This window comes from Electrophorus electricus, chromosome 9 (genome assembly GCF_013358815.1).
Source record: "Electrophorus electricus isolate fEleEle1 chromosome 9, fEleEle1.pri, whole genome shotgun sequence".
Taxonomy (NCBI): Eukaryota; Metazoa; Chordata; class Actinopteri; order Gymnotiformes; family Gymnotidae; genus Electrophorus; species Electrophorus electricus.
In genome coordinates, this window is record NC_049543.1 from 10345392 (window position 1) to 10369766 (window position 24375).

Below are 24375 nucleotides of genomic sequence, written 5' to 3' on the forward strand. Positions count from 1 at the left end.
TTTTTTTTAGTTTGGTTAGAATATTTTTCCTGCCCCGTTTGCTTTCCTTCCCCCACATTGTTCTTGCACAGAGCAGTAGCAGCAGCATTTAACAGTAATGTTAATACTGTCAATACACAATGGAAGAATTTTCATTAACTTGAAAGGTGCAGACAAAATGCAGGTTCCAGTTTCTTGACATTCCATTTTTCACTCATAGCATCTAGCGTTGTTACATGAAAACAGTCCTGCTCTTGTTAAAACTCATTAAAAAAACAAAACAAAAATCTGTTCACTGCAATTTTGCTTGTTAGCATTACTGGTAGAGAGTAGCAGAACCGCAGCATGACTTTAGATTTAGTGGCCCTTTCATTAGATATTTAGAGAAGGAGAAATACAAGGATCAGGTGGTGAATAGGTCATGGGCGGGGCCAGGAGGGTTGAAAAGGAGCGGGTGTCATTGACGTCAGTTGTAACTGGCCAAAACTCCTCTACAGCTGCTGCTGATGAGGTGGTACTGAAAAAGGACAAAGAGCACTAATGCAAAGGAACAATTTTTTGTAAATGTGATAGTATTATCAAACAAAGTCTGCCTTGAATATGGTTTTAATGTGTTTAGTTCTGTACAGCTAACTGCATCAGGAGAGAACATTGAAGCCTTACCTTGTGGATGTGTCATGTAGGAGAAGTGTGTGGTTGAAGAGACAGGGATAGGATTGAGGGTGCCTTGGGGTAAGGGGGGCTGGGGGCCTGCAGTGGGCTGTGTGGCCATCAGCATTACAGGAGGGTGGGAGGGAGTGCCATGATGGGCCGGCACCATTCCTGACTGCATGTGTGCCTTCAAGGTAGTAGACAGAGAAATGAAAGGAATTAAAAAGAGGTAGAAATGTATGCATACAGGGCACAGTCATTTTGCTGCAGCAATAAATGATAGCTTTATTATTTTCTGCAGTGCAGTACAGGCCAGTATATTTGTACAGTGTTAAGGTGGCATGGCAGGAAGCCATGCGGCTTACCTGTTGCACATGAGCCATATGGTTAGGGTTATATCCATGTTGCACCTGCGGGGCGTGGATATAAACGGCCTGCTGGGCCGAGGGAAAGCTGGCCTGTGGGGACTGGGGGTTGGGCCCAGGAGTCATGGAGGGCGGGGTGGGGGCCAGGGCGGTGTACATCTGCTGCTGTGGTGGGTTCCCCAGGTGGAGGGCCTGAGCTGCAGCGGCAGCCGCTGCCGCGGCTACCTGGTGCTGAGGGTGCTGAACAGGGCTGGGAGCGGCATGGCTGCCCCCATGCTGAGCACCCTGCTGAGCTTGGCCAGTGGGAGTGGCCGAGGGCTGAGGGTGCTGGGGGTGAGGGTGTAGAGTGGCACTGGGGTGGGGGTACTGCTGAGGGATGGGGGCAGAAACTGAAACAGCAAAAAGAGAAGAGAGATACTGTGAGTGTTAAGTGTATGGAGTATTGTGCATCAGCAGGAGTGCTGTGGTGAGGGAGGAGGGGTTGGGGAGTTAAGACGATTCTGGGCCTGTGACTAACAGCCCTAAAAAATTATTAGATTATTAGGTGCTGTGGTGTGATATTAGATGTGATCTTTTTCACCATCTTACAATCATTCTAAGTAGCTGCTCTGAATGATCCACATATATCCATACTATTATTTACATGTTTTATGTATTTGTAAATATTTGTGAATAGGAAGACATGAAAGAGATTTGGTAGAACTGTTTTTAATCTGAAACAAAAACTAGGAGTGGTGCTTTCAACATAAGCAGCTAACTTCTGACGGAAAGTCTGAGTGAGGATGGAGGTGTGACTGGTCATAATGTTGCTGTGGGACAGGGTAGGGCTCTTACCATACATAGTGTGCGTCTGTTCACCATACTGAGTGGTGGAGGAGGAGACCAGACTGGGCTGGCCGTGGGTGGGTGGGGTGATCATCCTTGCACTGCCCTGCAACACTGGACTGAACACATGCTGGGCCTAGAAAGAAGCACAGTGTCATACACACCTTCATCAAAGAACTTTTACCAAATGATCATCTCTATCACGCTATGAATTTGACGCATACATTAGCATTCGGAGACCAATTAAAGTCAATTAATTACTTAAGTTTGTAAATAAATGTACATCTGCCAGATGTGTTTGTCAGATTTAGTAAGACTTATATGTTTAGACAAGAGTGCACATCCATGTTCTAGGATACAATTTACTGCGTCCGTACCTGTGACTGGTAGTGGGGCATCTGTTGGACCAGGGGTTGGCTGGCAAACTGCTGGGGGCTACAGGTGAAGTACTGAGTGGAGTAGGCTGGGCTTGGCGCCACAATGGGAGGACCTGCAGCCGTGGCTGGGTGCATCATGGTAGACGTACCTGGCGGATGATGTTGGTCAGGTCTTTGCTGTGGCATGTTGGGCACTGGAAGAGAGAATTGAAATAAACTGAGCTGTTGTTTATTAACAGTTTCATTGTCAATTTAGTGCTACCATGCATCTTAACTGGTGAAGCAAGGTGTGAGCAGCACCAAGGAGCCTACACATGCTGCTTAAATATAATGCTTAAAAAATGTTTAACTGTAAATGTTCACTGGGAAAATGTCTTCGAGTGACTGCCAAATGCTGTAAAAATGAAAAATAATCAGACTTCAAAATTTTTTTATTCTTGAATTTTCAACTGAAATTAGTCACTTTATTGACTGTAGTTTACAGATACATTCCTCTAATGATCTCCAGCTTCAGCAAATTATAAAATGCAAATCTTTATTATTGAAAAGCACCTCATATGTTATTTATTCCATATTCATAGAATATTTATGGAATTTATTTTCTGTTCATTTCATTTCTTTTGTGTGCATACAAACTGCAACTTTATATTTCACATACTACCATCTGGAAAACATCAGGGATTAATGATGATTTATCTTATGTTATATGAACAAAACACACATTAAATCAATCACTTACACACCCACACACACCCACACCCACACACCTACACCCATCCACACACACCTCTAGAAGGGACCATGCTTAAAAACATCTGCAGCATTCTCACCTTTACCTGGTCTGTAGGGCTTGGACTGGCTCACGGTCATATGAGGAACTGGAACATGGTACACAGCAGGAGTCTGAAGGTTGAGGAACACAAGTTGGATGAGGAACACGGCTGAAATGGCCCACCTCACACCCTTAACACAGTACCTACATGACTGATGGACTAAATTCATTATCCATCTCAAGCTCATCAACTGCAACTCTTTCAAAGCCGAGGGAAGTACAGTCAGAACCAAACGCAGTTTGGTTTTAAGATGGCACTGCTTTTTGGAGTCCACTGGGCAGTGAACCTGGTCTCAAAGCACATTATAAACATCTCACAAAGTGGGTTATCCTGGTGGTTAAATGCCTCTGAGATCTCAAAAACAGCCTGCTATGGTCTTTTAAAATGTAGAATTTGCTGCTGTGGGGCCAGATTGAACATATACTTAAAGCTATGCAAAACATGAGATGGTCATATACTTTTCCCTTTCTCATGTAATGATTAATCATGCATATTAAGATACAATTAGGAAACTTAAATGGAATCATATAAATGGATGAACGGATGAATGGACAGAAAAATTAGATAAATCTGAAAACAGCAGTCTTATTTATAACTGAAAAAGAAAAGGAAGTGCCCATTTATAAATAAAATACACTATATAACCAAAAGTATTCGCTCACCCATCCAAATCACTGAATTCAGGTGCTCCAATCACTTCAAAGCACCTAGGCATGCAGACTCCTTCTACAAACATTTGTGAAAGAATGGGTCACTCTCAGGAGCTCAGTGAATTCCAGCGTGGTACCATGATAGGATGCCACCTGTGCAACAAGTCCAATCATGAAATTTTCTCACTACTAAATATTCATTTCAACTGTCAGTGGTATTATAACAAAGTGGAAGCAATTGGGAATGACATCAACTCAGCCACAAAGTGGCAGGCCACATAAAATGACGAGCAGAATCAGTGGATGCTGAGGCACATAGTGCACAGAGGTTGCCAACCTTCTGCAGAGCCAATCGCTACAGACCCCCAAACTTCATGTGGCCTTCAGATTAGCTCAAGAACAGTGTGAAGCTCAAGAGCTTCATGGAATGGGTTTCCATGGCCAAGCAGCTGCATTCAAGCCTTACATCACAAAGTGCAATGCACAGTGTCAGATGCAGTGGTGTAAAGCATGCTGCCATTGGACTCTACAGCAGTGGAGACGTATTTTCTGGAGTGACGAATCATGCTTCTCTGTCTGGCAATCTGATGGACGAGTCTGGGTTTGGAGGTTGCCAGGAGAATGGTACTTGTCTGACTGCACTATGGCAAGTGTAAAGTTTGGTGGAGGGGGGGGGATTATGGTGTGGGGTTGTTTTTAGGGAGTTGGGCTTGGCCCCTTAGTTCCAGTGAAAGGAACTGTTTATGCTTCAGCATACCAAGAGATTTTGGACAATTTCATGCTCTCAACTTTATGGGAACAGTTTGGGGATGGCCCCTTCCTGTTCCAACATGACCCCTCACCAGTGCACAAAGCAAGGTCCATAAAGGCATGGCTGATCGAGTTTGGTGTATAAGAACTTGACTGGCCTGCATAGAGTCCTGACCTCAACCCGATAGAACACCTCTGGGATGAATTAACCAGGCCCTCTCATCCAACATCAGTGTCTGACCTCACAAATGTGTTTCTGGAAGAATGGTTCCCAACAATTCCCCATAAACACACTCCTAAACCTTGTGGAAAGCCTTCCCAGAAGAGTTGAAACTGTTATAGCTGCAAAGGGTGGGCCGACATCATATTAAATCCTATAGATCAAGACTGGGATGTCACTCAATTTCATATGCATGCGAAGGCAGACGAGCGAATACTTTTGGCAATATAGCGTATTTGATGATGACCTAGACATTAATAAAAACAATCTATACAAATATTGGTTACTTATTAGTCACATATCAATATATGGAAATATGTGGAAAGGAAAACAACAAGAAGGTAATTAAACTACAATAAGAAATAGGCAAACCAATATTTGCTGGATACTTAAGAAGGCAAACATCTCATACATGATCGACAGGAACAAAAAAAAAGAAGAAAAGTTTAGAATTGCACAAACCTTCCAGATAATGCTTTTCTAATGGAGAGAGAAGGAAGGAAAAGAAAAAAGAACCAGTCTTTAGTTTGATTATTATATGCCAGATTGTCCAAACCATTTGAAACTACTCTTGTATCACAAGGCTTGCCTTAGGGCAATCTGACAGAAACCCTCAAATAAAAACACAATGAATGTCTCTACAAACATGTTCTTCAGAGAAAAAGCATTCAACCCCATGGACTGTTGCACATCATCAATGCAGCAATAAAATGGCTTCAATATTCTTCATTCCAACACCAGTACTGAGACAGAAATGTCACCCAGATCAACATACTCAAGTAATTCTCAAATAGTTAAACCAAGTAGTTTTCTAATAACAAGGACAAAAGCACCCTAATGCTGCATATGTGCAACAGAATTGCTACAATAACAAAACAGGTGTTTAGGTGACATGAAAGACACATAAAAGATTCAACAACAATGTTCACAACTGGATCATTGCAAACGACTGAGAAAAAATGGTAGTGTTGCAGTCAGTGCTACTGAGATTAAGGAACAAATGAAAAACGAGGTGTGGTAGGCATCGAGGAAACAAAAAGATTAATTATTAGGCTTCGAGAAACAAGACAGCATCACTGACCGTTAATGACAGCGTTAACCAAGAGTAAAAGCACAAAAAGGGGGGGGGGAGAGACAGAACACAAAAGCACATAATGCTGTATAGTTTTACATGAGTTTCTAAAGGTAGAATTATGGGACACACTCACCTGCACTCCAGGACTAACTGGGGTCAGTGGGTACATCTGTGGGAAGCACATCGTCTGGCCGTACATGGCTGGGGGCTGCTGCACCACGATGGATGGGCTGGGCTGACCCTGCGGACGTGGCAGCGTAGGAGTCGTAGCCGGCTTGGGCTGATTGAAAGCCAGAGCAATAGGACGTTGCTTAAAAAGGGACTCAGAAATGACTGAGATTAAGGTTCAGGATGTACAACATGAATTTGTTCTGAATACCTGTCTGTATTAAATTATAAAAAAGCAAAACGCTATTTTATGCTATTTATTAAAATACAACACTTAAGTAGTTAGATGTCTCATAGTAATCATTCTTAAGGCCTGTGATAGGCAGGTTTGCCCATAGAACATTGAAGGGTAATATTTCATTACAGGTCTGTGCAAATCACAGAACACTCCATTACATGCAGTTTGGCCTTTGGCATGCTATGAAACTATAAAGTAAAAATATTGTGATTAGTTAACTGCAAAGACCAAAACTACAATGATTAATATTCAATTATTTGTGTAGCCATAATCTGAAAGCATGAGAGGTTTTCATTATTTTATATCATTTGTATACTCACAGGGGTACAAAAAGCCCTGGGGTTGAACTCCTTGGCATTAGGATTGAGGGTTGATTTTTTAATACTCCTGGGTAAAAACAGGAAACAAAAGCCATCCACGTAAATATATCAGGGATTCATTAACTAGCTTCACAAGCCACAAAATTAATTATGATCTATAAATTATAATTTGTCACAATTTTCTGCATCTGAGTGAAGACAAAGACCTTATTTGGAATGGTGAACTGAGAAAAGTTGCACTGGCAAACTAGAGATCCTAATCTGTGAATGTTTACAAACCAGCATTGAGGTAGAAATGTATGTATATGGGGATATAAGTAATGTTTACAAACCAGCATTGTCATGTGTGACCAAGATCAATGACATTCTCTCACTGACACAGCCTTCCAGCTTTCTCCACAGTGGGACATGCTAAACTATTTGGTATGGGAGAACTATGGTATAAGTCATTTTCTGTGAGTATATGGGAGGTACCCAGGAGTACCGCATGACCTACATGACCTACAGGGCTTCACATGAACTGTTGGTTCAGTGTGCTAGCCTTCATCCACCTGCATCAGTGGTCCTGTTGTATGATAGCAGACCTACTTCTCTAAAGATTTGTCACTAAACAGCAAGCAGAAATAAAAATACAAAACAGTGCCAGAGGTAACAAAGGGGGTCCAACTAAACACTTGATAGCTATTATGTTTTTAGACCCAAAGCTGTTTGGATTTCTTCTGCTTACAGTAGATAAAGTCCTAATTCTGTACATATGCACGCATGCGCACACTCACTCACTCTCCCACCCACCCATCTCACTTCACCAACTCACCTCATTTACATTTTACGTGTACAGCATTTGGCAGACGCTCTTATCCAGAGCGACTTACAAAAGTGCTTTGTCATTTACTCATAGGATGTAGCCTAACCAGTACAGTAGGTTACAGTTCAAAACACCATTGAACTATAATACTGTTGAAATGGAGGAATCAGTACTGATGATGCCTAGAAGTGAAAACACATAAGCTCAGACTCAGCCAAAGATAAGTACAACAACAAACAATATCAAACTACACTTGCTAGAGAGCAGACACCAACCACATCGACACATGTGAGGTGCCCATGCCATCATTCTGACCAGTGACATAATGGCCAACGTCAAAATCATGGACCCCTGACCAAAGGCAGCTAGTACTGCCACGCACACTGCAGAAATGGCGCATCGGCTTAACAAGCTACTGGCAACTCAAGTTTGCAGTATGTCTTCCCATCAGAGTGACCTTGTCCTGACTCTGATCCCTTTTCAACCTTACCCTCATTAGCAGATACTCAAAAACCTAGAACCTTACTCACTCTGGTACAGGGTCTTTCTTTTCCTCTTTGTCATCCTTGTCCGATTTTGCAGCAGGCAAGGACGTCTGGACACCCTGGGACGTCACGTCCGGCCCGCGTTTCTGCTCAGGCTGGGCACTCAGAGCCGACGCAGAGGGGGACGGAGATGGGGTGTTAGGTTTGCTCCCTGCAGGAGCAGCAGCCACAGCTGTGACTGGCTCGTCACTGCTGGGAGATTCTGAACAAACTTTGGGACCTGTTAAGTCTGTGTTTTTGTCCTTGGGTTGCTCCTTTGGTTTCTCTCCAGAGTCCCGGGGGGGCTTGGTCACCGTAGTCTCAAAAACTGGATCTGGATTTGAGCTGGGCTGCAGCTGGAAAGGTAGGAGACGTACAGTTTAAATAAGAATAGTTCTTAGATAATCTGCAAAGAACACAATAACTGATAAATATGTAAATAATGAACTTACCCTAAAATCTACACTAAATTTTTTTAAATTATCTATCTGTTTTCTGTGGTCCGGAGCGATGCTCGGCAGTCCTACAAAGATGAATTCAAAAAGATCAACAGGCAACAATTCATCCATTCAATATTAGTCGTATAGCCCTAATGTGACAATTTCATTTATTAAGTCCTAACAACAATTTTCTCTTTATTTAACCACTTAATAAATACATTTATCATTAAATGCAGTTAAGCATTTTTTACATTTTTTACTTCCAGAAAAGTGTATAAATTCCCATATTCCCAAGTGTATATATTCCCATTTCTCACACTGAGCAAAACTCTTACTAAGCAACTGAGCCACACAAAATAGTTACAATATTGTATAAAGTTGTATTGAGCTGTCTTGTTGTTGACTACCTGGGTAGTCAGACAAAAAAATAAAACCAAAATAAAACCAAAAAAAAAAAAAAAAAAAAATCATAGACACGAACCACTCATCCAACAGCAGCAGACTGAACCTTAATGAAACCAAGTAAAAGCTCAGGAGTTTCAGGGAGGTTGTATACCCTGATTAACTAGAGTAAATAAAGAACACCTTAAGTTGAGAACACACCTTTACTAACTGGCCTATTAATGCTCGGGGACGATTCCATAGGCTTCATATTTTCTTTGTTGGAGGAAGGAGAATTCTGCCTTGTCTCTTGTATTCTGGACTCTTTTGCTATATTTTCATAAAACAGAAAGAGAGAGAAGGGCTTCAGGTAACCTGGAGGCACCTATTTTTACTTCCCCTAAAACCAAAACATAATTAACCGAAGCCCTCACCTTCCACTAATGGTATTGCAGCCACAATAGGTGCAGGGCTGGCTGTAGTTGGTGATGTCACTGTCGTAGACATGTTCACAGAGTCAGCGGTTACTGAGCCAGCCTGAGGGGAAGACAAGGAGGGGCCAGAAGCAGTCCCTCCCATACTGTTCTGCCGAGGAGAACGTGGTCTGTGTGCTAGAGAAGACAGACAGTAAAAATCCATTTCTCATCCTATAAGCTTGAAATCACCAACAAGTGGACAGAATATAACCATTACTGTAACCGTAGTTAGCCATCTCATCTAGTGTATCCATCTTAACTAATTACAATACATTTGCCACCTCTCAACTATCAGCTTAGTGATAAAAAAAAAAACTTGATTAAGTGGCAATCTTACAAAGCTCACCTCCACTGACCACCGAGGACCAAGTGCCCCCAGAGGGGCTGCTACGGGCAGGAACAGGAGTAGAAACCTCCACAGATGCACCCTGGGACATGAAGTCTGCCCCAGAAGCTCCCCCACCTCGGCAGGAGGCCACTCTGTGCGTCCTGGGAGTGCGCTGTGACTTTGGAGACATTCTTGGTGGACCTGAAGGGAAAAGGGTGAAGCGTCATTATTTCTGTTAATACTTGCTGCTATTAAGAAAATCTTTGCTTATACACAAAAGCTCTTTGCAGACATGTTGCATCAATTGTATCATGCAAGTGTAGCTCTTCTGAGTGCAGGTATACAGTCAAAATATTTTTTTAAAAATTATTTTATATGCAAGAACATGAGGTTATATAGAATTAACCTGATTCTAGCCTCAAAACCATCATACCCCCAAAATGTACTGATATACTGAGTTTACGAGTGGAGATAAGAGGCCAGGAACCAGAGTGAACCACGGCAACTATTCCAGAGATACATAAAATGTAGGCATGAAGAAATATCGAGTCAGTATCATCAGTAACTGACAAATAACTTGTACTAAAACTGTATTCAAACATTCATTCAAATTTTTAAACTTAATCTAAATGGTTCACAAATCCTTACACTAAATGAATATGGTTCTTTTTTTAATCATGTACAATCAAAGAAAATCACCAAGATTGAGCACTGGACTTGGGAGATTTCCCTGGCCAGAGCAAAAAAAAGATATCCTGAACTTGACAAGCTTCCAGTTTTTTTCTGCACCAGACTGGCACTGATTAATTGAGCATAAAGTAAGCAGGATGGCACACCCAGAACTTACTGAAGCCTTTCACAAAAAGACCAGATATATATGCATCCAAAATGTCTTCAAAATACTGACTGCTGCTTTTTACATACAGTTATGCCTTGCTATGTTGCTATAACTGCTAATATATCTGCATCAGTGCCAGTCTTGACAGTTTCAGCCATTTAATCCTGTACCCTTTTTTTAACTTCACTGGCCTGTAACTCATCAGGATGCATTGATAGCCAGGGAAATCACTCACTATAAGATGATTTCTACACTGAAGCCATGAAGGAAAATCAAGTGAAAGTGAGATTAAGATTTTTTTAAAAACAAAGATCTCCCCATTTAAAAGATTAACACGAATGTCTGAGATACTGAAGCAAACCCAGAGTGAATGAAAGATACCAATTTTGCTTTAATTGTGAACAGTGAAAAAACAAAGCAAGAAAGAATATAGTGGAGAATAAAAGAATTGTTACAATGAGATGTTAACTACAGACACACAAACACACACACACACACACACACACACACACACACACACACACACACACACACACACACGTGTTATTTTATTTTTTTGTTCAACAAAAAAGTGCAACTGAGCACATCCCATGCCAAAGCAAACAAATGGCTGCCCACTCCAGGTTTTTTTTGGTACCTTCCAAGGACAGGTGTTTGGGCACAGTAGAGAGGGGTGCTGGAGAGCCATGGGTGGAGGGGTGAGAAGGGGGCCGCAAGGGCCTGGATGGGGGTCTGAAGGGAGGCCGGGTGGGAGTGGCTGCCCGGGGTGGGAGGGAGGTAGTGGGGCCTGACTGGTAGCGGGAGGGAGGGCGAGAGGAAGGAGATGGGCAGCGAGAGGGCCATGGGTGGGCACCTGATAGGGATTGAAGGTTTAAAAAAAAAGAAAGAAATGAGAGAAAGGGAACAAAAATACAGAAATGACAGATATATGCACCGAGCAAGGTAGATCAGGTAAGGAGAGCCAGGAGAGGTACATAAAAGACAAGGGTTTAAAGAAAATCTGCCTAAAAGATGTAAGGAGGGGACTTGAAGCTAGACAACTACAGATGAAGAAAGGATAAGGAGAGAACAAGAGCTCAATATTTGATCTGACAGGAGAGAAGCACAGCTGAAGAAACACAAGACAGATGACCTGAGAATAGAGATTGGCATTTGTGAACCTGAAGACAGGAGTGCACAGGAAGAAAAAGAGGTTCACTGTGAAAGCAACAAGTACAAAGATTAATCTGTCAACAACAGATAAACCTTTAATGAACAAGAGTCTTTGAATTATCCAGAAGGTTGAGCTTAAACTTAACTAGAATAAATCTGGGATATTACAAACCATTAATGTATAAATGGATAGGCTATACACAAACAGGTTAATGAGAAAGGAACAGTAGCCTCCAAGTAAAGGGCTGGAGAGGTAAGCGGAGATATAAGGAAAGCGTTCCAACAGTTATCTAAATGGAGTAGAATTCTGAAGGCCTTTGCTAAACTTCCTCTTCTAAAAAGATAATAGTTTGTATTTAAAAAAAACAAACTTCTACCAAAACTTATCTGGGTAATTATGTTTATGAAAAGATCGTACCATTTAACAGTTCTTGTTTTTAGTGAATTAGTCGCCATAACTGAAAGAATATTACCTCCATTGACAATGCGCTGATCCACACCAGGTATGTTGTAATCGTGAGGTCCAGCTCTGGGGGCAGGTGGCCCAGGGTTGCACTGAACCAGTCTGGGAGAGTTTTGGCGCCCTGTTCCCCACGACAGTCCTGGTTCTCGGTTCCTCTGACTTGGAGGAATGTATTTGTGTTCCCTGTTGAAATGGCCAGCAGAGAAAAGGATGGAATGTACAATCAAGCATATGAAGCTTTATCCATGAGACTACTACTTCATACACAAATGAATGATTAAATCTCTTAAAGTAAGATCTTTATAACTTTGTGTACTGCTGGCTGTCATGGTTGCCCTTGAGGCTGCCCAAAAGGTTATTTGTTAATGGTCATCACAACACTGACCTCAGCAATACTGATATCTGTAACACACAAAAGAGCCTGATTAATAAAATGTATTTTTGGCTGAACCCCACTGCCAGAGTTATCTTAGTTACAGGTTAAAGCCAAGCCTACTACTGAACTACAGCCTTCAAAATTGAATTGTTATTAATACCATCATCAGTAAAATTGATTGTGAAATTGTGAAGATTGTTAGAAGTTGGATCTTTGGAAATTTAGCATTGAATATTGATATTATATTTTATAATCCAATGCAGATGGTTAACTTAACTAAAACATCCACTATTTTGTATGTAGTTTTATGAGACTGAACACTTTAAATTTCACTAGAACCTGCACTGTCAACAAGACCAGAAAACACCTCACACTGCATCCAAGGTTCAATATCCAAGGGCGCAGACCAAGCACATGAGGATACCCATCCATGAGTACACCCAAGCAATGGTCTCCAAGGATACAAGAGTGCTTCATACAGATTGGAGACATGGATACCATGGGTACCACATAGAGACAACAGAGATGGCTGACAGAAGGAAATCTAAGTCAGTGGCTGAAAAAGACAGCACTAAACATTGTAGCGCAAGAAGCAGCACTAGGTTTATCTAAGCAGAGGTGCATCATATTAGATGTAACCCAAGATGCAGACTTTGCAAACAAGCACTTGCAACAATCCAGCATTTAGCACAAGCATTCAATATGCTGGCAGGAACAGCAAACACAGGGAGACACAACCAAGCAGTATGGAACATGTGCAAGGCTGCAGCAGGGCATCTTCAAGTCTAAGCAGGATGAGCCACACAGAATGGTGGAGAACAACAAAGCCAAGATGCTTTGGGACCTCCAGATCCAGACAGACAAGCAAGTAATGACAAACTAACCAGATATAATTCATAGTGGATCAAACAAACAGCACTAGTAAGACAGCAGATGTCAAAATTAGAGAACTGACATTTTCTTAAATTTCAAAGTTGCTGCTTATCTGAACTTAAAATAATTCTAACAAATAGAAAGGATGTAGGTGAATATTTCATAATTTAAAATATTCTCTCTCTAAATATAAAAAACTAACAAATGTGAAATTTGAAATAACTGGCACCTTGTGATAATGTCCTTAAAATAATATGAGCCTATCTGGCAACACTAGGAATCATTTTTGCAAGATGGCAAAAAGCAAACCCAAATGAAGGAATGATCCTTCCAATCACTGCAACAGAAGTAGGTCATTCATAGAATACTGAAGCTTTACAATGACAACAATTCATTCAAACATCCAAAAAATGCTAGTCCATGTAAAACAAATGCACAAGAGTACAAGATGATGCAGAAACTCTCAATGGGGAATCAGTTCAACACTGCAGCTGGAATTGCTCTGCAATTCAATGGTGAACAAGGCACGGTTCTGTCTTGTCATAAAGTGTCTCGTCATCGGAGAGCCGTTGGACCAAACGATTACTCCGCAGTAATCAAGCGTCTCATCAGCAGAAGGAATCAAAAGGATATAATAATCTTTGCTGAGGACCATGTTGTGAGGGTGGAGGTGAACTGGTCCAAAAGTTCACTTTGGTAATGAGAGCAAGTTAAAATTTTTTTAGGCCACATGGGAAATAATATGCCCAGAGTTGAACTGTGGAAAAACTGAACCCAAAGGGAGTAAATCAGTTATAGCTGCACTGTGTAAGAGTTTATTGTTAAAATTCAAGGAAGTCAAAAGGAAAAAATATCTGCTAATGTAATGTAAAATAATGTCCTCAGAGGCAGGGCTTATGTTTTCAGTATATGGATGCAGGCAAAAAAGCCTAGATACAGGCTAAAGTTACATAAAGCCTACACTAACCAGATACATAGAACTGTAAATGAAACCCCAGAAAAACAATAATGTGAAATATCTGAGCAATCATCCAGTAAAATTGCCACTACTCCGTAAACAGCATCAATGTTCATATATGAATGTTGATGTATTTATTTCCATTTGTTGTTCAGCCAACAGATAAGCAGTTGGTTTTAATGCGTCAGAGGTATTCTAACTGACTCTCAAAAATGTGCTGTATGATTCCATGGAAACAGCCCATTTAGCAAAGCAGAGCATTGGGACCTCTCAAAACAGCACATTCACAGATGTTTGTCAATGGCAAAAGTAGTTACAATGGGCAAAAGTAGAAATGAAAATGAGTAGAAAATGTCTATAGCTCATTTCTTAAAATGTCAAATGACGTTACGGTTTTACAAATGCTGCTTTCTGGATGCTTCTTTGCAAAATTGGCCATGGGTGGCACCCACTGAATCTCCATTTTAGGTACATCGATCTTTACACCAGTCAAAGTTAAGTGAATGGAAAGGGAGAGAGAGATATTGCTGAATATGGAGACAATGGAAAGGCAAACCCAGTAGTTCTCTCTGGCTTCACCCATAAGCACAGCAAAAAAAAAAGAGAAAAGAATTAATTACAAAATTTTTTTTGTAGAACTGAAAAGAGCCAGCAAGTTAAAAGGGAAAGTGCCAGAATTCAAGCCGAGACTAAAAATAAATACTGGCTTGACTTTTCACAGTTGGCGACAGCACTGTGACCTGAACGGATTCATGAGTGATGCAGAGTTGGCTTTTTTTTTTTTTTTTTTTTTTTTTTATCGTTAAACAGGTTATTTTGGTGATCTAGCTAGCTACCGAAAACAGCCAGCCAAGTTATTGTTGTGGCATTTAAAGTTATCCTTGTAAATGTAATGCAAATGTTCCTTTGTAATTGTGAAGGTGTTTTAGCTGTATGTTAGCTGATTAATTTGCTAATAGTAGCCGATTACTTTGCTAACAGTATCTTTTTTCCTTCAGAGATGGTCTGTTGTTTGACAAACCAGTCTAGTCTTTATTCACAGATCAATTCCAATGCTATGGTCTGCATGTGATTGTATAAACAATGCTATATGCAATCTGTATTCTCATCACAAAAAACAGCTACATTTTCTTCATGTTTACTTATTAAACCTGAATTAAAATAATAGCAGAACACACAGTTAATAATGACAGTTACGATGATGGTAAAACTATTACAATTGTTAATGATGGCTAGCTTGCTAAATTAACGGATGCGTCTTGGATCACATTGGGCTAGCTAGTAATGTTATGCTACAAATCTTTAATTCAGATGGTCCCAAGGTGTTCCAAAAGTGTTCCAGATGATCAACAGTCTTGCTCTTGGCCCTGTGTACAGCTGACTAAATCTCTTTCACGAGATACAACAGACAAGTCCTCCAATAATGCATGAGGAAGAATGGGTGATGAAAATTGATCCTTTCATGTTACTTATTTTAGTGGTTGTGTTGATAAAAACTTATATGTAGCTTATCTATAGCAGTTACAGGTTAAAGGTACCACAGTTATTATTCAACTGGTCATTTATCTCATTCTTAACAAGCATGTCTTTGAGGTTTTTGTCTTGTCTATATAAATGGATGCAGCCCCTGCATCATTCTGTAGGATTTTAAAGCGTTAAGCACAGAATTAGCCACCATTTTATTTATAGGATAAGTGAGAAGCAAAGGAATTCTTGTTGTCCTGACAGCAGATTGTTTATAGGTCAATGTATGTTCTCTGAACGCAAGCAAAGGCATAATCTTCCTTAGGAAATTCAAAGTTATGAATCTAGTCATACATTTCCATACTTTTCTGGAGGGAATCTTCATTCCCACTGCAAATGCATTTAAGTCAATAGCTGAGTAAGTTCTTGTAGGTCTTGGAATGTGAATTGTATTACAAATAAGAGTCATGTTGCAAATGAGTGTAGGTTTAGAATGGAGGAGGTATTTAAACCAGAATTTTCAGATTTTACTGAAACATGTTATCTTCATGTTATGATGCGCTGTATACTACATATATATTGCAGAGCTGAGTGAAATTGGGAGAAGGAAGAAACAGTTGGAGGTCCTCAAATGTGTATGTAGAAGTATCAAAAATGCCATCAATGTATCTCAAACACTGTGGGTACAGGCACAGTATATAGCTCAAAACATGTTTCTCAACAAATCCAAAGAGGTTTGCATAAGATGGTCCCAATTTAGAGCTCAAATTAAATCATCTTATATGTGACTACTACTTGGAGGCAACACAGAAGCAGTTCTGTGAACATCTGTGTGAGAGTTCTCCTCAGGTTTTATAAATCAAAATGCTTTAAAAGCTCATTCACCATCTTTGCTAGGGATTGCTGTGTCTAAACCTTTTATGTCCATTGAAAATAGTAGGAAGCTGAATGGTAGCGAAAGTTCTTTCAGACATTTAAGGAGTGTGAATAATGGGTTATGTAGGCAAGGATTGAACTACAGGTTAAAAAAGGTAATTGAGAAACAGATATTACTCTTGGGCAGGAATAAGCTAACACAGTAGGACATTCAGGATTGTTGTCTATATGATATTTAGGGAGAAGTTAGAAATGGCTACAATGAGGATTATCTGCAGTAATATCAATGTCAGTAGTATTGTACAATGTAATAAACTACCACGTATACAATATGAACTGCGCTCCTGTTTCAGACGTAGGTGAATTGTAGCACTAGTTGTCTTGCCCAAGGACTCTTATTGGCATTAGTAGTGTTTTTGGCATTTATCAGTACAGCGCAAGACCCCAGGATCAAACTGACAATCACTGCCATGCAGATCAATTGTCTTAACTGCAACAAAAGTAGTAATAGATACCCCATACACACACACACACACATTAATAGTACTTCAGCATGAAATTGTCTAACAGTGATTTTTTTAAATACATTATATATGCTATTAATCTGTAGTTAAGCACATCAATGGTGTATCCATCTTTAGAAAAAAAAAAGAAAAAAAAGAAGATACGTCATACCACTCAATGATAACACTTGTGCATTATTCCAAGAGAGCACCTGACCATCTTAATATTTTGAATTCCTTGCATTGACATCAAGCTCATCAGTGGGTACCTAGAGTTAGCTATCAGTGCAATAAGTGTGTGAAGCTGGCAGTGTTGGCATGTAGTCTGATGCTTCACCTGCTGAGGGTGTGCGTCTCTCTGACTACGGCTGTGTACTTTTCCTCCTCTGATCGCTCATCGTTCTCCAGGGCCACACGGGCCTTATAAGCAGCACTGGCCTCGATCTCTTCAGCCAGCTGGGCTGCACGAGCTTCCCGCTTGAGGAACTCTTCTGAATTGTCTCGCTCCAGTGGTACCCTGGGATATCAGAACAACAACAACAAAAAAATCCTTCAACAGTACAGTGCAGCTTCCATCATCATCTGTTGTCATGCTGCCTCAATATAGGATATTTTACTGCCATAGGTCTGAAATGTGAACGTATACTGGACAGGACTGTTTCATCATGAGGTTTCTGTCTATATGGGCAAAAAAAAAAAAAAAAAAAAAAAAAATTACCACCTGCAGTAATTTCTTAATTTTTGTAAAACATCAAACTTTCCTGGTATCAGGTTTTACACATACAGGCAAACCAAAAATGTACTGTCACATCAGAGGGCAAGAAAGAGACACTCACGTATATGAGGACAGGCTGCTGTCATAAGTAGACTTTACACCATAGGTTTCCTCATTATACTTAAACATGTCATCAGGGTCCCAGCCATTTGACTGCAAACAGAATAACATCTTCCAAAAATTAAATTAGAAAAATTAAACTTCTTTGTCCTATTTCATTGCAAGAGCTGAAATATTGTCTGCCATGGCACAGTCAAAAAGCATTACCAAGTCTGTGTCCAAAGATTCCAGGCTGCCTGATGCATGCTGATCCCCCCCATCCCAAGGCTCTAGATCCTTCTCTTTGTGTTCTCCGTTTAGACGGGCACTTACCGCACTGTCTGTGAAGTTATCTGGACCACACCAACACACAGAAAAAAGAGGGAAAAATATATATACTGACAAATTAAACATGGTAATGGCATAGACAGAAATGACTACAAGAATACCAAGTTTATTATTAAGTTAACATGAGTGAAGATGATGAGGGAAATGGTGGTTATGCTTAGATATGTGAAAGTGGCTTTGCATTCCAGGTTCACTCTATTCAAGCGCAGGCAGGGTTTCATGACCATGTGCTCATTAGCGTACAGCAGTGGTATTAAGTTCTCCTTCTTTATGTTTTTAAACAAGAAGTTTCACTGAGTTTCAGTGAGGCCAGACAATCACTCAGACTATCTCTGATCAAAAAAGCTATTTGGTGCAATACCTTTACAATTCCACATATAAACGAAAAACATTAAATGTTATTTTCATTAGAGATGTGTGAATAGAACTTGCCATGAGAACAACTAGTGCTAAAAAGTATTCATCTGTACTAATTTTTTATTTTTAAATACATAAAGCAATTAGGTAAGGCCAGTTTTCTGTAAAGAATGCCATTCAATGGGTTAATTTATTCCAAGGTCCAACATCGTTAATAAATTCAGTAAATCATTTCGCAGACTTGGTCCCTCTTCAAACTGTGGACTGCGAGTTTGAAGCCTCAACAATCTATGATCTTGAAAAGTTGCAGTTCGTGCATTTTAGAATGACAACCTGAAGGTTAGACTATAGAAATAATTCATGACTGGCACTAGTCTGTCAGTTTGCAGTACAGCATTGCTACTCAAGTTCTACATAGAGGGCTACAGTTTATATAGGCATAAAATACAATTAATTGATTTATAAAATTTTAAATATAAAATGCGTGGTGTCAAATGAGGTAATGGGCCAGGTTACCTTGTTCGGAAGAGACTACACCCATTGAAAAAAGAGAGAGAGAGAGAGAGACAGTAAAAAAAAAAGGATCAGATAGAGAAAGTACATAATTAGATCATAAGGACCAATACATACATCAGCAAGACTGTAAAATGCAAACTACTGAAAAAGACATCTTGGAAAAAGACTATTGGCTTTGAAACAGTAAAATCATTAAAACCCATTAATTAACCAATTTTCAGAGGTAACATGGTATTACAGCAAGTTTTCTAAAATACAAGATCCTCATTTCATGACATATTAGGCAATAATTAAATTTTTATTCGATTACTAATGTGACTGGTGCACAATTTTTATTCTGATGGAAGTCATATTGCAATTCCAATGAAGGGAAGGGGGTGTTAACAGAAACAGAAACTCCAGATGACACTACACCAGACCTCAAGTAGAAGAGAGACATTATGTAAAGTGCTTAAAAAGCATTTTCTGCCAGCTCTACATGACCCAAATTTCCCACTGTGGCAGGTTGAGAAATTAGGGTGTGTCTCAATCACAAATTATCTGATTATCTGATAAATGTTGTAACAAATCAAAGTGACTCAAAAAGCACAAAGAGAATTAGATCAAAACTGTGCTCAAGTTTCTTTTTTTAAACAAAGAAAGAAAGAAAACAACTAAACGAAAATACATTTCTATTTATCCATGTGCTGACTGGTAGGACAGCATCACAGTTTATTAAATAACTTACATTATCAAATCACTTGCATTTTCAGATCTATTAATCTCAACGTTTGCCTATTTTATGCTTGGACGTGCCTACTGAAAAGCTTAGCCTATTGCCTGAAATCTAGAACTCAAGGAGCTGACTTTGCAAACAAGCTTTTACAATGAGCAGATTGTTTTCCAAGAACTGTATACAAGCCTTTGTATTCGTTTGGGAGAATTACTTCAAAGATTAGTTTGTTATTGATTACACTTGATATATTGTGCATTGGAAAGTTTGACGAGCTATTTTGCTGTTTTGTCTAAATGTAAAGCACTTTTAATCAAAAGCTTCATGTGGTCTGAGTTTTGATTTATTACTTATTTGGTTTAGGAAATTGGAAGCACTCTAGGAAATATCCATGTGCCAGTGGAAATATTCAGTCAGTAGGAGCTGTCCACAATCACAAAAATTGTCTAGAATAAGAAAACAGGCTTCACCTTTTTTAGCATAGTTGAGGTCCACATCTTTAAAATGCACCACTACAACATCTGAAGACTTAAAGATGATGCTCTCTACTATATCCTCTCGACGAGGGCCCATGCTGGGCTCAGGACTCTTCCTATGGGCGGCGTCCAGGACGAGATCACACTGCAGAGACGTACACAGACCATTACTCATCACTTCTAATGGTTTGCTCCCCTTTTTTATTGTAACTCCATAACACCTTTTCAACTCTCTTTAGCCCATGTTATCTGAAATTCTGATCTCTCTCTTCCACAAGGTTTCATAGATTTCAGCAATAATAATGGAAATACACAATCATTCTTACTGAAACTTAACTAACATTTAATGTTAACATTTCAAGGCTGTATGCTCTGGTGCATAGCAGTCACTTGCTCTGTACCTCTGGACCGTAGGTTTTAAAGACGCCCTCGTAGATCACGCCATTTTTTACATTGAGTTCGCATTTGGTTCCCTATCCAACAGGTGAGGAGAAAAAACAATTGAGGTGCCTATTCTTTGTACAAAAATGATGCAGTTAAGGGAATTACCTTTATTTTAATTAAAAACCTTCAAACTCCAGGAAAAACATTTCAACTCTGCTCAATTTAAAGTTACAGTTGTATACTTGAATTACACTATTACAGAAATGTCTAAAAACCATGACATATCTTCCTAAAAAAATTAGTAGGCTATAGTCTGCTAGTCAATGTTTCAGTAAGTCAAATAGCACTGAGCAGATAGCTGTGACTACCCCAAGACACCGTTCTATCAAATTAACATACTGAGATAGAAGTCTGCCATTCTGAACATACCACCACTGAAGTCAAGATATGAACCATCCTCATATTTGCATAAACGCCACTAAAGGCCACCTGAGAGGCAGAGAACAAATCAAGCAGGGTAGTGATTAATAAAATAGATTTAGTTTTCACTGCCCATCTTGTAATGCATTGATGGCTAGTAATAGATAACATCTGACACTTACTGCAGTGGAGGGTCCTTTGGCACTGTTGCGTCCCCTACAGAAAACCAAAGCAAATGCTGGACCTTAAACACTGTTATCATAAAATATGTATGGCAAAGTGATTGTTTAATTAAAATTTAAAAGAGACATGTCAATTTACATGTTTTCAGATATCTTGGTTACTAAGCTTACCTAATAATGATAATAAACTTTATTTGTATAGCACTTTCTTAAGAACAGATGGCAAAAGTGCTTTACAGAGACAGAATGTATAGAATAATAATGTTAGATCGTGTTGGTCTCAAAATCACCGCTATGATATGTGGCTTCATTCAGCATTCATTTACATACAAATATGGTAGTTGTAGAATATGAATATGTTCTTCTCATTACCATTTTAATGAGGGGGACACAAATTGAAATTTGGGAAAACATTTAAAACTGATAAAGCACAGAGTACTGCTAAAAATCCAAACAAACCTTCAGTATGTAACTATACACAAACACACATACTATACATATTTATTCTGGCATCAAGACATAAGTCAATATTACAGGTTTGACTAACTGTTCATTGTAGCAAATTGAAATTGAACCTTTTTTAATCATAACCCATATTGACACCATTAACACATGCACTCTAAACATATCTAAGAATTATAGCTGTTAGCTATAATTAAATCTCAAATAATTTAAATTCATACATTTAAAATACACTTGTTAGATATAAATAAAAATATGACAATTAACTCAAACTGGATACACCTAGAAACTAAGTATATGAGGAAACTAAATGTGAAAGAAGGAATTATCCAAACTGAGAAACAACACTGACTTGTGGACAAGCAGAATTTGCAAAACTACTTAATTCTACAGTTTCACCATAGGAAAACGCACATAAATACTCAAGTCACACACAAGCTGCTGGTATGTGTTGTGTAAGCATTTGCAGATGAGCAGTCACACGCCTGTAAGGACACTTTCAGTCGATCAGAATGCAAGAGAAATACAGGCTATATTGTGTAACCGCGACAGTGATCATAACCCATGCATGCATTTAACACCCTATCGTAGCCACATTCAAACACGTGCGTTTGTGTGCAGCGGATTTCATTTTTAGCAAGTAGAGGCCCACCCCCAGTAGCTTGTGGACGCATCGTCCTTTACGATTGTATAATAGCAGTGTTATCAGTTTCTTCCCTTTCCACACAATATGCAACGAAACAGCTACTTACACAAATGTCATTCTGAAGGGCAAATTTTTATACAGTGCGTGCCTGCTAAACGTCAAGGTTGAAGCAGTTGCCTGACATTCCTGTCCAGATTTTTCCTGTACGCGCTCGCGTGCGCACCCACGTCTTATGATTCTGTGACCGGATGCTCCTGGTCCCGCGCAGGCGAAACGCCTACTACGTTAAAGCTGACAGGTGACACCACATTCTTCCGATACAAAATCAGTTAGCTAGCTAAACCAAAAACATTGATTTCCTTCAAGATGATACAATTGACTACAACACTGAAAACACAAAATATATCCTGATACCACATGACAAAGGCATGTATTTGGCTTACTAGCCAACAGCATATCAGTGTAGTGCATACAATTAACTAGCGAACGCTATCTAATAGCTACCACTAAGTAGCTGTCTGGCTAACTAGCTGAATACAACTGAATTTTAAGTTGCCCTAGCAACTTAAAATACAAGCCAGATTTATTTACTGGCAGTGTGTACAATCCTAGTTAACATTTAGGCTCTAGCTAGCTGTAGCTTTTAAAATGAAAATAAGAGAGAGATAACAAAAATAACGTTATCAACGTCATTGCAAATCTATAAAATGCAATTATATTCGGCTTTACTTAACAACAAATGACAGCTTAATTTTGCTAGCCAGCTAGCAAGCGCTAGCTAACCCAACTGTGACAGCTAACCTAAGCCACATATCCAGTCCACTGATATGTCGCAGTTTTGCAAGAAAATACATCGGCTCGCAGTTGACTGAAACGTTTGTTTTTGCATAGCTACTGTACTGTTCTTTAAGCTTACAATTTAAGTCTGTCATTCGTCCTCCAAGGCTTATAATAATAGTTATAATTGTCCACCGGGTATAGTTTGACTATATGATAAAATACAATTCTGTGCTTAGCTAACTAGCGTTAGCTAGCTTACAACACTGGTCAAATCATACATTCTAGCCGGCAAAGGACACAACTAAAGGAAAGCAAACTACGTGACACCACTACTAGATATGAAAATAAGGTTAACTTGTTTTTTCATCGTTTCTATTTATCAAAATGGTGGCCATTGGTTTGGCCAGCTACAATGAGTACATTTTTTGTGGACAAATCTGTGAATCCTCATCTCGCTAAACCTGGCCTAACCAAAAAACTTCACGGTTCCAATGCATCATTCGGCCCAATTCAAATTAAGCAACGATCTATCATTTCCACATTTTAGCATTATAGTGAGCATGTTATGCTTCTGAAACAGCTACCGTGTCCAAATATTTTAAGCTGTCAGAAAACAGGCGTGTGTGTGACTCGCTTCACAGTGCACCTACCTGCCCAAACTCTGTCGTCCACCAGCTCCTCCGCATCCCCCAGCGCCAGAGGCCGCAGCAGCCCCGCTGTTGCTACCGCCGGGTTTGCGATTACCACCGGCCTGCTTCATTGACATGATTATCCCATAAACGACAACTTGAGCAGGGTATTCTAATTATTAAAAAATATTCACCACGAACTACAGAGGACAAATGCTGTAAACGTTAGCTAGCTATCTGATAGTAAAGCTAACAAATGACAGCTAACCGTAGCTTGCTAGCACTGGTGCTGTTAGCTTTGATTATTCAAGACTCCACAATTGCTGCTACTTGGCAAGTCAGCTAGATAGCTTACTTGTTACAATAAAACAAAAATACGTAATCAATTTGAAAAACACTATGCAGACTTTCCATATATTATAGCTGTCCACAAAATCAACAATAAAAAATCATTATTTTTTTTGTTTCAGTTAATAACAATTCACACCAGCTCTTCGTTGCTGTGAGACCTAAACAGTCTGAAAAGACACAAAAGTAGCGGAAGGATATATACACAACACATGCCTGCATATTTTATTTCTCCCTCCTGTATCGCTCGACATTAAAAACTATCATAACATATAACCGCAAATTTATGTAATAAGTCGCGCATTATTACAGTATATGTAAAATCTGGATGTCTTTTAAGTTTTGAGAGATACGGGACAAAGTGTAACGCACTATTTACAGGAAGTTGACAGA

The 24375-nt window shown here is 39.5% G+C and overlaps 1 protein-coding gene across 5 annotated transcripts; it reads right to left on the bottom strand.

The window, feature by feature from the left end:
* On the bottom strand, positions 1 to 24137 carry atxn2 (ataxin 2). 5 transcript variants are annotated; one of them, XM_035530135.1, is made up of 24 exons: positions 23656 to 24137; positions 21118 to 21151; positions 20945 to 21004; positions 20533 to 20604; positions 20126 to 20276; positions 18944 to 18958; positions 17951 to 18075; positions 17745 to 17836; positions 17246 to 17425; positions 11869 to 12041; positions 9424 to 9606; positions 9036 to 9212; positions 8824 to 8931; positions 8233 to 8303; positions 7787 to 8136; positions 6452 to 6518; positions 5859 to 6005; positions 5113 to 5130; positions 3034 to 3100; positions 2198 to 2391; positions 1830 to 1956; positions 996 to 1384; positions 643 to 817; positions 1 to 496 (listed from the first exon to the last, which is right to left on the bottom strand). In XM_035530135.1, exons 1-24 carry the CDS (start codon positions 23769 to 23771, stop codon positions 471 to 473), a joined length of 3117 nt encoding a protein of 1038 aa, XP_035386028.1. In that variant the 5' UTR covers positions 23772 to 24137; the 3' UTR covers positions 1 to 470. The 5 variants fall into 5 exon arrangements, with proteins under 5 accessions (XP_035386028.1, XP_026885231.2, XP_035386031.1 ...); XM_027029430.2 differs by having other exon boundaries at positions 3028 to 3100; XM_035530138.1 differs by lacking the exon at positions 23656 to 24137 and adding an exon at positions 22332 to 22453 and having other exon boundaries at positions 3028 to 3100.
* Between the last annotated feature and the right edge of the window lie 238 nt (positions 24138 to 24375).

Bases quoted from the DNA above. Each gene is read 5' to 3' on its own strand.
- atxn2 (XM_027029430.2), bottom strand. From the start codon at position 23,771: ATGTCAATGAAGCAGGCCGGTGGTAATCGCAAACCCGGCGGTAGCAAC. The intron at 6,519-7,786 runs GTGAGTAAGGTT...GTTTTTACCCAG, and splicing joins AAGAAAGACCCTGTACCAGA to GAGTATTAAAAAATCAACCC. The intron at 2,392-3,027 runs GTGAGAATGCTG...TCTCTCTTCCAG, and splicing joins GCCCTACAGACCAGGTAAAG to TGCCCAACATGCCACAGCAA.